The sequence below is a fragment of the Rattus rattus genome, chromosome 1, assembly GCF_011064425.1.
Source record: "Rattus rattus isolate New Zealand chromosome 1, Rrattus_CSIRO_v1, whole genome shotgun sequence".
NCBI lineage: Eukaryota > Metazoa > Chordata > Mammalia > Rodentia > Muridae > Rattus > Rattus rattus.
The window spans coordinates 147,804,136-147,821,417 of NC_046154.1; the positions used below are offsets into that span (position 1 = coordinate 147,804,136).

Here is a 17,282-nt window from a genome sequence, read left to right on the forward strand (position 1 = left end):
ATGTCAGAGTTCTGGCAAAGGCCTGCTCTTTTGTCAAAAGAATCTCGCATTTTCCTGTGAATGAATGAGCACTTCCTGTGTACTATCTAACAGGAAAGTTTACAAACAAGACTTTTTAGGATTGAGCTAATGCTCAGTTGATCAGAGGAAGTCCTATGTCTGTGATTACAAAAATATGACCACGTAGGAGTTGTACAGACCACTAATCCTTTTTCCCTTGAGACGGGACTTGCCTCGCTCAAGCAAGCCTCAGATTTGCTGTGTAGCTGAGGAGGATGAACTCCTGTCCTCTTGCCTCCACCTCCGAAAGACTGGGACTGCAAGTGTGCACATTAATGTCCTAACAGCAAGTTTCCTGAGACTCACCCCTCATACAGTCTGTGAATTTCAAGTGCAGCGTGTGATAGGTGCCAGCGTGTCAGGTGTCGCAGCAGAGCCACATCACTGTAGACACTCTCTCACCTACTGGAAAGGAAAGCCTGCCTCATCCTAGGAGACGCTTCCTGCTTCCTCCAGGCCTGCAGCCTTAGGCAACTATGAGGAAGGTTTTGTGGAGTGCACGGAAATCCATTCCAGTAACATGTGAACAGTCTCCAGATAGAGTCCTAGAGACCCGTGGCTGCCGTGCTGTTCCATGGGTGGCTATCAGTGAGGCCGGGAAGAAGCCGACTTCACAGCCTGGCTAGCGGGCCTTGGCTGTCCAGCATGACCACAGAGAGTTCGACGTTGCGGCTATAGCACCAAGTTATTTCTTTGCCTTTAAACTACCATATACATGCTTTTATATATATGTGTGTGTGTATAGCATTTATAATGTAACATTTTAATGTATTTTGCCTCCAAATTAAAATTAGATAATTAGTCTATGATGCTACAGGGTTTGGCAAAATGCCATTTAGGACAGTTTCACAGCAGAGGACTGCTCATGGGCCAAGCCAGAAGCAGGTCCTGGAAGGACGGAGGAGCTGAGGTCCATCTGAAGTAAGGAGGAAAGAACAGTGGGTAAAGAGCCTTACCTATGTTCATGACCTGAGGCTGCAGCATCTGTCTTTGGCCAGGCTGGCTGTTGGCTCGCATGGGGATGCTTGCTGTTGGGTTCCGAATCATGCCCCCTTGGATTGGCCGGTTCATGGCACCAGTGGTGGCAGCACAAGTGACTCTCACTGCTGGACTCTGTGGTGCCCATTCCCCAGAAGGCATGCTGGGCCGGGAAGTGCTACTGCCAATCATTCCTGCATGCAAGGCAGAGGAAACTGAGAGACGCAGACATTGAAAACAGCGAATGCATAAACACCAGACCTACCAAAAGGCTGAGACCATGACTGTAAACTGCCCAACAGCAAACACTCTCCCGGGGGCAGATGTGAGCCCTTGGCTAAGAACGAGAGTTGGTGATTACACAGTTTTTGCAGCACGCATCTGCTACTCTATGGTTCAGAAGAGCTGTTAAAACTGTTCCTGTATGTACTTAGAACAGGTGCTGCGGCAAGTGGACAACCCCAACTTCCTTCCTCAGGAAGTGAACCACATATGCTGACATGCACGTCAGAGCTTGACTTTCCAAAAGAGAGGCGAGGCGAGTAGGAACAGGGTAAGAACTGATAATCAATCCATAATTACAGACCCCAGTAGAGAATGGCATGCAAAGCCTTTGCAAGAGCTGAGCGTCCTCCCTTCCCTTCAGTGGACCAGCGCCCGCTAAGCTTCTAGAGCATGCAGGCGTGTTCACTGGACGCCCATCGAGCGCAGCTGTCCCATACGGGCAGACTTCTGCACAGACAGCGTACTTCAGCAACAACTTCCATCAAGAAACGAATTTGGTAAGTTTCAAAATTTACCAAGGGCAGCCTCTAAGTCCTAGGGAGACTAAAGACCTTCCTACTACAGTCCTGGCAGCTAGAGGGTTCCTCCTCCTGGGCACTGCATCCCTGACTATGCAGATGCAGAATGGGTAGGGGTGAGCGAGATGATGGGGGATTCAGGGTCTGCTCTATCAGTGTCTGGACCCTGGACAGACACTGCCTAAGACAGTAAAGACAGGAAGGGGAAGCCTCAGAAACATCTCTTTATTTTGAAATGCGATACAGGGGATCTAAAGATTTTGCTTTCAAATACATGGCTTGCGTTCATTTCCTTTACTTTGGATAAGCAGCTCTGGTATAATGAAGATGTGGATAGAACACGGGCGTTTCCTCATGGGTGAATGAGGGATATGCTGAGATGTTAAGAGGTGAAGGGGGATTAGTCAGTTAAAAATTGCAACAATATTAAGACATTGTAAGCCATTTATATATTTTATCTATACAGTGATATTATGGGAGAAAAGGCATTTTAGTTTTCAAAACAATCTACTATATAATAGCATTACAAGATGAGAGTCAGTAGGAGGGTGAAATTACCCACAACTCAACAGTATCAGTTCAATGAAAATGGACACTGTTCCTTTTGCTATCTGTCTTTATACCATGTGACCATGACAGCCTGGGCACCCGGTTTATCGCCCATGGTCCTAGGGTCCCATATAAGACATATAAAACAGTGTAGACCTTCTTGCATTCAGGGTTAGGAAGCTACTCCTAGCCATTCATCAGTTACTTTTCTTTAAAGAATTTTACATCACCAATATTTATACAAGCCATTATTTTATTTCAGAGTGATGAAGTGAATGAATACGGCAGTGTTTTCGTGGATCTGTGATTTAATGAGGGAGTGTCTGTTGAAGGAATAAACTGACACAGTATAGTCATGCTTCCCATGAATTCTCTCAGTGATTGGAAAGGATATACCCATCATTTCCCCCTAAATAGCATTCTGATCTTCAGTTAACTAAGGGGAACTGTGCAGGGATTATAGACCGAGCTAAATATAAAGTCTCAAGAACTAAAACACCACCAAGGGTGAGCTCTGTTTATCATATCTATGTACTTCTATGCCTGAGTCTCTTATCGTCACTGAGACAAGGAAAGAAAGCTATAAATTATAGCCAGTTCTTCCTTAGGGAAGCCAGTGTCCTCCTAGACTCATGACAAATGCCATTCCAAGGCTTAGCGGTGTGAGTTCATTCTGAATTCTATGGACGCTGTGACAGAAGCATGGATCACTTAGGAGATGTGCTTGGGCAACATGGAGGACACCAAAACTATAGCAGGTTAGGATCCAGCTAGGTCACAGGCAACTTCCTGAATCTGCACGAAGCCACCCTGATTTGGGGCACACCCTACTTAAAGCTTTGAAATGGTCTGATTTGAAACCAGGGTGTTCATTTACTCTGCCCTGACCTTAAGCCACTAAAATGCACCAACATAAAGAAAACCAGAAGACAAAAGTCAATAAAACAAAACAACACAATCTGTGGCTCAAGAGTCCTCCAGCAGCAGCCCTGCAGAGAGCCCTGCACAGCTCAGACTGTGGGGGAGACGTGGAAGGAAAGCCAGGCGGAAAGCTCCTCACTTTCACTCCATTCTTCTCCCCCTGAATGGAAAAAGGACCTAGAATTGTGGAAGAATGGTGGAAACTTAAACTTCCATTCCCAAACCGTCAATCCATTTTTGGAGGTATAATGAGCACAGTTAAGGAACAGAGGACTGTATATATTCTGCATGTATTCTTCCGAGTCCAGACCAGGAGCTGGAACAGACGTGAAGTAAGTCTGATGTGAGAAACCTCCTCGAAACAGCAGTTGAAGAATGGCCAGCTTCACGGAGTGGCTTCCAGGGCTGAGCAGCTCTCACAGGGAACCCATGGGGTTTCCATGTTTCACGTGAGCTTCTGACAAGTTCTACCATTTCGATGTGGATGAACACATGGTTAAATACACAACCCACCAGACGGCAGCAGTACCACTGGCTTGGCCCTTACCTGTGCTATTGTTCCCTAAGTTTCCTTGGCTTCCTAGCATCCCTTGGTTACCCATCATTCCTGGCTGAGGTATCACTGAGTAGGGACTACTGTTTCTGATTGGTGGGAAAGGTCCAGCACCAGTTGGGCTTTGCAATGTGATGTCAAGTGGTAAATTCTGGTTTGGCAATAACCTGCCCAGTTGCCCTGGTCGTGGGTTATTAAAAGCTAAGGAGAGAACAAATGAAAAGTTGAAGGTTAATGAAGGACAATGAAAAAGAATATTAACAGTAAGTAGTGTTTAGGGAAGTGTCTCCTGCAACACGACAAAGACGCTTATCAGCAGTCAACCATCTCCACAAAGACAAGTCACATACAGAAACCATATGCAGCACCCACCTGGTATGTTCTAGCTCTCAGTGGGCTTGCAAAAAGGGGATGCAAACCAAGAACCATGCTTTCTCTCCAGGAATTTTAGCATTGAAAAGGTTTTTCTAACCATTAATACCATAACGTTTATGTTAATTAATTAATTAACAGATAAGGTCTTCCTGTAGATTTGGGATGCTCTTGTCTGTGTCAGGAGTTCTGATTGTCACAGTAATGAACTTATAAACATTCCTTGCATGCAGCAGCAGCAGACCTACACGCATGTAGTTCGGATGTTAGAACATTGTTTCTGAATTGGCTCGAGGTTTAGACGAAGTTACAAGTGGATACCTCCACTAGAAGTTAAGACTGCTGAGTGTACACTGTGCCACCTGAAATAACACTCCACTGCAGGCTCTGACTGGCATCATGGCTTTAACTCTGGGCACAAATTTAGATTTGAGATGATTTTTATGGTTAGTTCACAAGAATTGACTCTGTACTGAGCAGTAATCTAGTGTCAAGTGGACGACATGTAATTTATAACAGTGATATTAAAACTCAAATACTGTGCACTAATTTACAGAGCTAACTTATTAGGAGAAATCAAGACTTTACTTTCTTACCTAACCTGCCCCGCCCTGCCTTCCTGTGGTCAGTTCACTATCCCGAGTCCCACAGGGAGCAGAGGAGCTGGGAGTTCCCACCATGTTCTTTGCGAGATCTCCGGGTTAAAGAGCAGTATCTCATGTTTCTTACCTTATTTTCTTAATTCTTTAGCTTTGCGATTGCCTGGGTCAAACAAAACTTCATCTTACTTTCCTTTACTCCTTTCGAGAATGGTCAGGAACCATCCGAGAAAGGACTTAGTTTCTAAAGGCGGCCATCTCTGGCTTGGCTGAGCTTTGTTTTCCAGATGTGAGAACACTGCTAGGCAGTGAGTTCTACTGAGGTGGGAACAGTGCTTCTGTTTAGCAGCACTGAAGAGTTGTCCTTCTGTAAACTATGGCTGTGCTGTAGAAAAACTGCTCTTTCACACACAACCGAAAATCTGACGGATTCCATCAGAGTGCATAGCATTTTTTATTTAGCTCAAAGAGACTTACAGTAAGACTCCTAAATGACGCAGCAAGGCGCCTGGCTGTGAGCAGCCTTTTCCTGAACACCTGAACTTTTCTGAGACAGGGTCTCACTATGCACTCACCATCCTCCTGCCTCAGCCTCATGTCTGGGATTACAGACATGCAGTACCACGCTTGGCTTGAATGTCCCTCCCCAGCGGGAACTATGGGAGTAAGCTGCCTGAACACTTGGCCAGACCAGGACAGTAGATGGTGCTGTTTGATCACAGAAAACCTCCAAGTAACTACACTGGCAGACTTGAATAATTTGCTTCTGATGGGGATTAAATGGGAGACTTCTCAGGGTAACAGTGCATACTCACTGCTCTGTGACATTCGCAGTGCTGCTTTCTGGGCTCCGACAGGTGTGACAGGACTGCTGTCAGCCGTGAGTTGCATGAGGTCATTGATGATGGCTTGCTTGTCAACTGACCCAGTAGGAGCTCCTGGCCTTGTGTCTGGGAAAAGCTGTGGTAACTGACTATTCTGCAAATCATCCAAAATCTCTTCCAAGTTGTCCAGCTCGCTGCCAGGCTGCAGTCAACAAGCAGAAGTGAACACCCAGGTCCATGGTACAAGAGGGACCCCAACCCCAGCCACTGCAACCACAGACCCAACCTCCACAGAGCATCCCAGCCAAGTTAACAAAACTACAGGTATGTGCAAATGTCACCATGAGCCAACCGTCCCTCAACTCAATCCAGTGGGGACAGCCATCTAATCTCTGGACCAACTCCCTCACATAGAAACCAGGACTGGCCGATTTACAAAGAAAGCTGTTTCCCACCGCGTGACTCACTAGAAGTTTATCCATCCCCTGCATTTTATGGGAACCACCTCATTACTTATGAAAAATTATATCCAATGACTTATAATTGGACCGTGACTTCGTTTGGATATAGGTTTGGTGGTCAGGACTTCCTAAGAGACAACAGCAATCAAGTTGGCGTGAGTTGGCGGACAAGGGACCACGGCTCTCCCCTGTGTAGGGCTGGCTATGAAATAAGTCTGAATACCCACCAAGTAGCCAAGTCTTGCTTTTTAATGCGCTTCTTGTTTGTTTTTATTGTAGGTTTTGAATGTGGTGGCTTTATTAACCAGCTTAGGTGACTAGGTATATGGATGACCAGAGTAGCTGCCCCACTCCCTTTGTTTTTGGAGACAGGATTCTGTACTGGAACTTGCTCTGTACACCATGCTGGAGTTTCACCTGCCTCTGTTTCCCAAGTGCTGGGACTAAAGCGTGTGCCACCACTGTCTGACACCAAATGTAGCACAAATTAACTTGACTGCACAGAAGCCAGTTTCATTTCGTGACTTCAATTCCCATTACTCGATACTGATTAATAATTGTAAGTATGGCCACTATTTTATTCTGACTGCTACTTTGTCTAAGAACTAGAGTGAATGACTTCACTAACATTCTTTTGGGTAGAACCTATAAGGGTGCTAGCATTTAAGATCATAGATTGCAACTACAGAGGAAAGTGGTCAAACAAGTATGATCATGCCTGAATCCCAGCACCTGAGGCTAAAGCCAGCCTGGGCCACACAGTGGCTAGCCTGGGCTAGAGGTAGACGGTTTCAAAAACTCAACAAAAGGATCTGAGTCCGGGAAACCAGCAACCACCTCTAGTGGAGCAGCTTTTATGTGGATCCTGGTTTCTACAGGGAAGGTAGAATTCCTGACACTGGTCACTGGAAATACAGTGTCTACACACAACACCTCTGTTGGAGACAAGCTCTCCATGCAGTCTGGGACTTCCTGTCTCCCCTCCCCAGCACTGACATAGTAGGAGTGCTTCTGCAGGGTCTACAGTGTCTTTCTTAAAAAAAAAAAAAAAAAGATTTATTTATTCATTTATTATATATGAGTACACTGTAGCTGTTCAGACACACCAGATGAGGGCATCAGATCTCATTACAGATGGCTGTGAGCCACCATGTGGTTGCTGGGAATTGAACTCAGGACCTCTGGAAGAGCAGTCAGTGCTCTTAACCACTGAGCCATCTCTCCAGCCAATTCAGCGTCTTTCTAATAAGAAAAGACCACTCATTTACTTGTGTGTGTGAACGTCAGAAGACCACCCATGGGAGCTGATTCTCTTTCCCACATGGGTCTAGAGAACAGGCCTCAGGTCATCAGGCATGTCGACAAATGCCTTTGTTAGCTGATCCCGGGACATCTCTTGTCAAATAGTTCTCTGTTGAAGTGACATTTTACTTGATTCCTTTCACAGACAGCAACTTAAGCAATGAATTTAGCACTCCTTTCCAGGGACTTTATGTACTCTTAAAACAAGGAGAATAGCATTTTTGTGTCATCCATTTCCAGCAAAGGACAAAGTTCTATGGGAGAGGTACAGACAAGGGACGTGCTCCTGAAAGTCCCTGAGGAATGGGAGCCTTGCACACTCTGGATCAGAGCGGCAGGATTACTGTCACTGTGACTGACAAGTCCTTCAACAGTGAGGCTTGTAGGGTAGGAGGGCAATCAACAAGAAGAATTCCTTTCATCATTAAAACTACAACAGAAATTCCTACAGCTTCCTGACTCCTCAGAAAAGTGTTTTCTATGCCTCTGTGATAACCTTCTGGTTAGTTCTGTCTCAACAGATGAGAACAGGGCTCCAATGAGCTACCTCTGATCTTTGAAGTAGTGTCCTGTACCAATGCCTTATCCTGAGGACTTTTAAAGCTCAGTGTGCAGGGCAGGAAGAAAGGAGAAATAAATGGTAATTTGCCTCTGGCAAAGCCTGGCAGATTGCCCTATGAGAATTATAGAAAATAGGCTCAGGCGAACCAAGCCAGAGTGTGTGTGTGTGTGTGTGTGTGTGTGTGTGTGTGTGTGTGTGTGTTCATTTTCTTAATAGATGCACTTGAGATTGCTATGACGAGATGTTTTTCTTGTTACAGGCTACACAAACAAAATTATAATCTACCTTAAACACAATAAAAATTTTTGTTAAAAGAAATTTTGGAGACAGATGTAGCCCAGGATGGCCTTGAATGCCTGCCTCCTGGGAGCTGGGATTCTAGGCTCACTGCACCGTGCCTGGCCTTTCCTTCTTCCCCCCCTTCCTAGAGACTCAGTGGTTCTCAGCCATCCTGATGCTGCGCCCTTTAAAACAATTCCTCGTGTTGTGGTGACCCCAGGCATAGAATTATGTTATAACTGTTTATGAATTACAATGTAAATGTTTCCGAATGGTCCTAGGTGATCCCCAAAAGGATCACAGGTTGAGAACCACTGCCCTATGTAGTCCTTGCTGTCCTGAAACTCTACACAGACCAGATTGCCTACTTCTGCCTCCTGAATGCTGGTATTAAAGTGTGCACCACCACATCTGGCCATGGTAATTCTGTGTAACATGCTAATTTAAGTATATATAAATGTAAATCCTCAACACTTGACATATATTTTAACATTACAGGCACAAATAATGTTTAATACATATGTGTATTAAACTAAAATCAATATGAATAACTAAAATCAATTTATATGAGAAAAATTATGAGACGGGGTCCCAGGCTGGTCTCCAAGTTCCTGTGGAGCGGATCCTAGCTTTGCCTCCTGCTCTCCCCACCTTTGGTTTCCCGTGCTGGGACTACAGGGGTGTGGTCTATGGGAGTGAGAGTGTAACTCGGTCATGAGGCTCGCAGGAGGCCTTAGGTCAGGTTTCCAGTGCAGGAGAGGAGGAGGGAGGGACAGAGGAGGGACAGGAGGGGCAGAGGGAGGCAGAAGCTGGCAGCAGCACAGCCGAGAGCGCTGCAGTGTTCCCTGTGAACAGGCTCAGAGACAGGACTTGCTCTGAACTCACTCAGGCTAACTAACATGGCAAGACGCACTGTGAACTTTTAGAGACATTGCTTTGCCAGAATTTATTCCTTGTCAATTTTTGGAACGGGCATTTGTCATTAACTTGTTATCAGTTTAACTTTTCTTTCCCTGACGTAAGGTTGACCTTGAATTTACAGTTCTCAGCTCTGGAATGTTGGGACTGCAGGAGCGCACTACTGTGCCTGGCTCTAAGTTTTAACGGTCTGACAGGAGGGAGATTTCAGCGTGGCTCTACCCTCAGACAGATTTGATTTTACTACTTTCGGGAAGGGTTAAGTGTGACAATTTCATGTTTCTGAGAGAAGAGGTCTTCTGCGGCTTTGTAATTTACATCTCACTGATGTCACCAGGCCCTTCTCACTGGTTAGGCTCATTTTCTTTGCAAGACAACGAGATCAATGCCTTCCTCTAGAATGCCTTGCAGCCGCTTCAAAGTTTCACTTAGGCATCTACTTGAATGCTCAAATTAGCCACATCAACTTCAGCAGTTAGTCTCAACTATTTCTGGCAGAAAATGAGTCAGAGTTTTTTCTTTTTAAGTTCTACAAAATGGGGGGTTGGGGACTTAGCTCAGTGGTAGAGTGCTTGCGTAGGAAGCACAAGGCCCTGGGTTTGGGCCCCAGCTCCGAAAAAAAAAGAACCAAAAAAAAAAAAAAAAAAAAAAAAAGTTCTACAAAATGAAAAATAGACTTGATTTCTTTAATTTTCCTTTTTCTTTTTAGTTTTATAATTATTTTCATGTGTCCAAAATCAACTTGTTCTCTGAATAAAGAAACACATGAGCATAAGTATCCTATAAATTAAAAAGAATCTTTTGAAAACACTTTGAATAAAAATAGGGTATCATACATTTGCTCAGCACAGACTGTGAAGGAATTCTAGTATCAGGAGGAGCGTCTGGGCACTACCAGTTTAACATGGCTTTTCTAATGAGTCAAGCAACGGGAGACCGTGCCCAAGTCCTCAAAGAAAGCAGGAGCTGAGAGCACTGCCTGACAGAGTACCAGACACGCTCCGCTGTGTAAAGAAGCACATGACTTAAAGCAGTAAACACACTGGAAATGTTTCTGTCAGTTTCTGTTTCCTGTTGGCTAGGACATGTCGTAGAGGCATCTTGTTTGAATGTTATGCCCAGTAAAAACATGTCATTTTCCGTGTAATGATGCTGCACTCTGAAGTACTTCCTGACCTTAAAAAGTCGGTAACACATTAAACACACACTCAGTTAAGGCAAGACAACAGGACAGCCTTGCAGTCCGCGCGTTTACTGAATAACACTGTACTCCTCTGAATGGACAGTGAGGAGACTGCCCTTAGGGAGCAGAAGGCGAGCAGGAGGGAAAGGAATTGCATTTTCTTCTCATGCTAAGGGGTCTAATTTAGGTAACGCACACTTCCTGGAGTAGCTTTTCTTTCTCCTTGCTGTTTTTTATGCTAAACTGGCTCCATGAAACTTTCCTGTAGATAGAGTTTGAGAGAGGGCAGAGAGGTGAACAAGGGGTGTGACTTCATTAAGGAAATATACTTCCTGCCTGTGAGCGTGTGTGCCTTGGTTTTTTTTTTTTTCCATCTTCGAACAACAGATTTATACTGACTCATACTAGTCTTTGTTTCTCAGATAATTTTGATTAGAAAATAATTTTTCCCAAATACAAAAATTTCAAGTGATTCAAAGACTTAAATTAAACCAACCCCCTAAAACCCTTTTCTGTTTGAGATTAGTGAAACCATATATATACAAAGTAATGACAAACATCAGTGATGGCTTTCATTGTCCCTCTAAGTCTCTAAGGTCTGGGGTCAGAGACAGAGACACACAGTCTATCTTTGGAGGGAAGGTGATCACTGAGCACTGGCCATCTCCTGAGTCACGAATCTGCCCTCTAGCCTGCTAAAACACCTAAGTGATGCTGTCTGTCCTTCTGTCTGTGCATGCTGTTCTGACCTGCCCCTGGCTCTGCATACTTTAATCCAGTACGCCTCAGGGATCGAAGCCAGTCGTCAACATGATCTTCACAGCACAGCACATAAGACACCGCCATTAACTTTCTGTTGAGGCCTCGGTGCCCCAGTGCATGAATTTACAGCCGTCTAAAAGAGCTGCTGCCTGCATCCCACTTTAGGATTAATCACCAAAAATGTCAATGTAGGGGGTTGGGGATTTAGCTCAGTGGTAGAGCGCTTGCCTAGCAAGCGCAAGGCCCTGGGTTCGGTCCCCAGGTCCGGAAAAAGAAAAAAAAAAGAAAAAAAAAATGTCAATGTAATCTTCGCCTGCTTCCCCTGCGAGCAACATGGACGCCTGAATGAAATGATTCTATCTGTTCTCAGGAATGGCGGCAACCGCTGACATCACCGGGAAAGAAACAGGAGATCAAGTCCTCAGAACCAGCTTGGCTGGCAGGGACTGCCCCCAAAAGCAGCCTCTGTGGATTCAGGGGGCTCAAAGGCACAGTGTGGGATGGGGGTACAGCTCTCTTGACGGTATTTTCCTACCTGCAACACAACTTTCAAGGGCAAATTATGGCCATTCTAAGGCCCCCGTGACTTCCTCACTGCTTAGCCTGTCATGACAGAGTCTGCCAGCCAAGACATGTTCAGACTGGGGAAGGTGAGGCTGCGCCCTAACCTCCAGTCAGTCACAGATTCCACCACTGCAGTTGCAACAGCTTGCATCGCTTGCTTTTGTAAGTCAGTGGAAATATCAATGGTTGCTTCCTCACTGTGGTGCCTTTCACACCAGAGTATTGCTGGGAATGGCTGAGGAGCCAGGGTTGAAATGTTGGAGAAGGATCAGAATGTTAGTGTGGATGAAAACATTCCAGAGGGAAACTATATAACATGTCTATACTGAAGGCCACTCAGAAGAGTTCTATAAAGGTATTGTACCAGTGCATGCAGTGATATATCAACTAGTCAGACAGCGACATTCGACAGTGAATCATATTATATTAGGATCACTTTTTGTCAAAAAATAAAAAAATAGATAAAAGAATGATTCTGAGCATTACTTTATGTCCCCTGGATTGTTTTCAAGGTGTTAACTTTGGAGAGAAGCAGATAGAATGTAACCCATTATTCTGGTCTGAATCGATACACAATGGTTTGACACGTCTCCGTCCATTTCCTCTGGCGTGTTTAGCCAACAGTCAATGAGACTCCTGTCCACTACTCAGAAAGAGGCAGACGGATGTTAACTGGCTGACCTCTGATCATATGGAGAGAGCGACAAATAGATACTCTTGTCTGTTGTGAGAAAGCCCTGGTCTGAGGAAGGGGTTGCCACCCCTCTGGGTTCAGCTAAGTACAGCCAGGCTGCAGCTCATCCTGCTCACCCTTGTTTACGTATGACCTATTACCCAAGAATGACTTTACCTCCTTCCTTCATAGCAAGAAAAACGACTGTCTGCTTAGGGCTGTAAGTCTCTGTAAAACTGTGTCAGAGCACAGCCATAAGAACTCGCTCAGTGTCCACAGCTGCCCGGGCCTACAGTGGCGGAGTGGCTGAGAGCAAGTTCATGGCCGACAGCCATGTCTGTGCCGTGTGGCTCTGCAGTGCAGAACACAGGCGAGCACACCTGGGAGAAGACGTTAGCAAACTCACCTGATCACTGGGCTCAAAGCTCACCTCCTCCTTCACAGTTTTCATGGCGATTAGCTTTGTGTTACTGGCAGGATCTGTCTTACTGTCCAGCCGCTCGAGTTTGGGGGTTATTTCCGGTAAGCCAATATCTTTAGTATCATCTTTGTCGAGCAAATAGCGCAGTAGTGCGTTCTCTTTCTTCTTGGGGCTCGCCGGCTCCTGTTTGACAGTCACCTCTGACCCAGGAGCCGTGCCACTGGACTCCTGACTCAGCTCTTTGCCTGTGGCTTCTGCTGTCAGCTTGGCCAAGTCCACAGGGGAGCTGCTGTCCTGTAAGAGTCTGTGCAAAATCTTATGCTTCTCCTTGAGCGAGGTGCCATGCGTGGACCCAGGCCCTGGCAAGCTGCCTGTGGAGTCCTTGTTTGTGTCCGACAAAGAGCTGGGCAAGGGTGAAGGCTCCATCTGGTCGGACTTGGTGGTCAGCAGCTGTAGGAGTTTGGTTTGCCCTTTGCTCTCATGCAGCCGGCTGTGTCCCTCAGCCCTGTCCCCGCTGGCCGCCTGGGGCATGCTGGAATCATTGGGCCTCTTCTGTTCTTCAGGATGGCAGCTGGCCTCTGCTTGTCCAGTTGTACCTTCTGATGGCTCCCCATAAAGTCCAAAACAGTCTTTGGAGTCCAAGCTTCCCATCTTGCTGAGTGGGGGAGGATTCATGTTAACTGGGGAGTTTTGCGAATTGCCCATTTTTAGGTCCGGTGAAGCCAACGATGGCCCTAAGGAGACCCCGTGGCCCTCGCTGAGGGCTTGCAGTGCATTGAGGGAACTGTTGGTGTAACTATGGCTATTTCCTGTGCTGCTGCAAACTCCCGCCGGGGAGTGCAAGCTTCCTGCAGGGGAAAACTGACTGGGTGGGACGCGAGGACTGCCAGCCACGCCGGGGCTCATGCGATGCCGTGGGGAGAGCACAGAGCTGGGTTGCCCTGGGTTCAGGCCGGGGCTGCTTTGTGAGGGACTGTTCATTTTGAGTGCATAGTTACTACCCTGAGGAGTGGTTGCTTGCATGCCTGATACATGGTTCATGCCCCCAGAACCACCAAACCTGCCCATAGGCATGCTCATCTGTTCCCTTGGGCCATTCATGGGAAAGTTCATATTGCTACCGAGGGCCACGTCCTGACCTGGGTTCCCACTGCACATGGCCTGACGGGCGGGGCTGCTAGAGCTCATTGGACTCAATGGCTTCCCCATCGCTTGTCCAGTCAGATCCGGATTCATTACACACACATTCTGCTCTCTGTACAATGAGGAGAGAAACATGTGTAAGATGAAAGGAGAAATACAAAGTGACCTGTTATTAATTTAAAAGTGGCAGGATCTCTTCTTTACAAAAGCAGACTACATCTAAAAGACGCCAAAGCTCGGATGAAAACACCTGTGCTTCTGGGCTACGCTGGCCACGGACGGCTCTGGACTACGGGGTGCTTTTCATGGGACACTTCGAGATGTCTGTGGTTTTTCTCAAGTGAGTGTGAGTGAGTGAGTGTGAGTGTGTGTGTGTGAGTGAGTGTGTGTGTGTGAGTGAGTGTGTGTGTGTGTGTGTGTGTGTGAGTGTGTGTGTGTGTGTGTGTGTGAGTGTGTGTGTGTGTGTGTGTGTAGGTGAAATTAGATTACTTCCAGACTGAAATTTCAGTAAGTAAAGAGGACACTAGGATGATTTCAATTATGACTCTCCCTGATGACCAACTGAGAGCTCGTGCAGCCCTAAAAACCGATCCACGCGAGTACCACTCGAGTCAGCCAGTTGGCCAGGCTCAGCTCCCAGCAGTGGGCACATCTGGAGGCAGAGGTTCTGACAGGAGTCACCTGGTTCACGTGAACGGTTCCTTAGTGGGAACGCCGTGCCCTAACTGTTAGAGAGAGTCAGTTCCAGATGCTGAAAAGTTACTCTGCCTGCCTCACAGATTCCATAGCTTCCTAGCCATCCCCTCAATCCCTGCAGGCCTGAGGAGAGAAGGTGGCTATGGCAGGGTTCTGGGGTGACACAGTTTGTGATTTTAACTGGCCACCATTCCAGGAAAATTCGAACCCATTCCCCTAACTGACGCTTACAAGCAGGTCTCCCAGGACCCAGGGCTTTTGCTTCAGTCTTGGTGACTACTTCTGAGTTACCAAACATGTTCAGTGATTGTCAGACATCAGCTTCAGTGTGTGTGTGTGTGTGTGTGTGTGTGGGTGAAATCCGCTGCCTCATAATCACTTTCAAACGGTTTCAGTTTGAGGTCAGACTTATTATTACTTGGCAACCAGGCCTGCCTGATTTTTTATTCCTGTACTAGAAAGCAAAATAATTGAGAAATCCAATAAACTGGGACTCTTTACGCAGAGCTTCTGTAGATATCTCTTGGCGGCACCTCGGAAAGTTTCCCTCAGCATATAAACAACACTTATAAGATTTGAAATTCAATCACTTTCCCAAATGAGTATCTGAAACGATACGCTCTATGGCATTTACTTTAAAAACCAACATTCGTGTTTTTCTCTTTTACTATAGAAAACCATTCAACTTAAAGTCTAATGGGAAGAATTGAACCCAAGAACAAAAATCCAAACTAGTCTAAGAATATCCACTTGAGAGATTAAGCATGCAGGATCAGAGTCTCAGCACTGGCTTTAACACTCCTGCTCTCACCGCACTGCTTGCTGGGGACTTCGCTGGGAACTGTGACAGGCAGGGGCAGCCAAGCCCGTGCCTTCTCTCTCTGCTTCTGTTTGTCTGAGACAGAGTCTCTCTGTGCCCTGGCCGTCATGGAGCTCACTGAGTACATCAGGCTGGCTTAGGGCTCTCAGAGATGCGCCTGCCTCTGCCTGAGCACCGGGACTAACGGTGCGCGACACCACCTCCACCTGACGCTGTGTTCTTGAGGTTAAAGGTGAAGTGCGAAGGGCAGCTGGACTGCGCTGGCACAGCGCAGCGGTTTCTGGCCGATGGTTTTAACAGCGGTCTCGGGTGGGAAACCTGATTACCTGTGAAGCATGTGTAGCGATATCACAAGCTGAGGCTCATTCGTAGTCTGAGAACGGATGAGTTTGCTCTTCGTTTGTGCAGCAACAAGAGTGCCGTCGGACAAGGAAAAACGATAGATCTGACTGAACGCCAAGCCTTGTCTCAGAACTGCAGGCAAAAGAACAAAAAACAAAAAACAAAAAAACAAAAAAAAACCCAAAAAAACAAACAAACAAAAAAAGGGAAACAAGGCATGATTAGAAAGAAAAAAGCTAAAGAAAGAAGAAAAATCAGCAAAGTGGAACCAAGTGTCAGGAAAGTGTGACAAGGCACAACAGTGATTAAACTTCACTGGCTTTCCTACCAGCACATTAGAAAGTCACAGGTCATAAAACATCCATTTAAAGAGCAGTTACTTTTCAAAATACCAAACGGTGCATTAGATTTCTTTTTTAAAATGACATTATTGTTATGTTATCATCTTGAAATCTCAAACTGTTCCTTATTTCTAAAGATTTGTTTTTATTTTTAATTTTAGACTTATTTTTATTTTACGTGTATGTCTATTTTGCCCCACTATATGTAAGTGGAGCTGGGGTTACAGGATGCTGTGAACCATCCATCCTGTAGGAGCTGGGAACTGAACCTGGGTCATCAAGAGCAGCTGGTACTCGTAACCTCTCCCTGGGCTATCCCTCTAGCACCCCAAACACTCTCTTAAGTCAAATTATTATTATGGGGCAAAGAGAGTGAAAACAGTTTATCAGGTCAAAATAAGCCTTTCCATAATTTCTTAATAGTATTAGAAAACACCACAAAAGCAACAGCGCCCAGAACCCTGCACTCCGGTGTGTGAGCACAGTCTGCCCTCGCTTTCCCTGCAGTGTAACTATGAGGGCGGGTTAAGCCCCTGTACTGTCTGAGTGCCATCCTCAGGGACCTCCACCACTGCACACTGCTTCCTTAGGCTTTGCCTCCCTCGGTGTAGTGAGTGTTTCTTTCTGTGCTTCGGACAACAGGAAGTAAAAGCGAAAGCATAGTCTGTCAGAAGAAAGCGCTAAACACAACTGAAACCCAAGCACAGACTCAAGCCAGTGCCGTCGCTCTAGCATTTCATAAAGGCCAGAAATACAAAGTAAATCATCTGGCTTAATGTAGCTTCTCTTAAAACAACTGAGACTTACAGAACTGTATTTCATAACAAGCATTTCATATAAAAAAATTTCTTCAATTCAGGAAAAAGTGGTAAAACTCAGTTGCTTCTTGAATAATTTTAAGAAAAGTATGTTTCTAACATCATTGCTTGCCCCAAGGTGAACATGCAAATTCACCAGCCAGAGAATTACAGGTAGAGGAGGGGACTGAATTCTTCATAAAGGTCCACTCTGTGTTTGTCAAACAGCCCCTCCACAACCTCATGTGGACAGGATCTTGGGACAGGGCTGTCTGCTGTCATCTGCTGCCTGCAGGGACTCTCAAGTGGCTGTACTGGGAATCAGGTACCGTCCTGTGTGTGCTGTGCTCTGCGCCGTA

General features: G+C 46.0%; 1 protein-coding gene across 1 annotated transcript in view; it reads right to left on the reverse strand.

Annotated features, from left to right (window-relative positions):
• Positions 1-17,282, reverse strand: part of Ncoa2 (nuclear receptor coactivator 2) — a 79,994-nt gene that overhangs the window by 15,837 nt on the left and 46,875 nt on the right. Inside the window, exons 8-12 of the mRNA XM_032906771.1 lie at positions 15,770-15,917; positions 12,770-14,039; positions 5,651-5,861; positions 3,859-4,065; positions 1,017-1,232 (exon numbers count right to left, since the gene is read on the reverse strand). Coding sequence (XP_032762662.1) covers positions 1,017-1,232; positions 3,859-4,065; positions 5,651-5,861; positions 12,770-14,039; positions 15,770-15,917 — 2,052 coding nt within the window. The remainder of the gene's footprint in view (positions 1-1,016; positions 1,233-3,858; positions 4,066-5,650; positions 5,862-12,769; positions 14,040-15,769; positions 15,918-17,282) is intronic.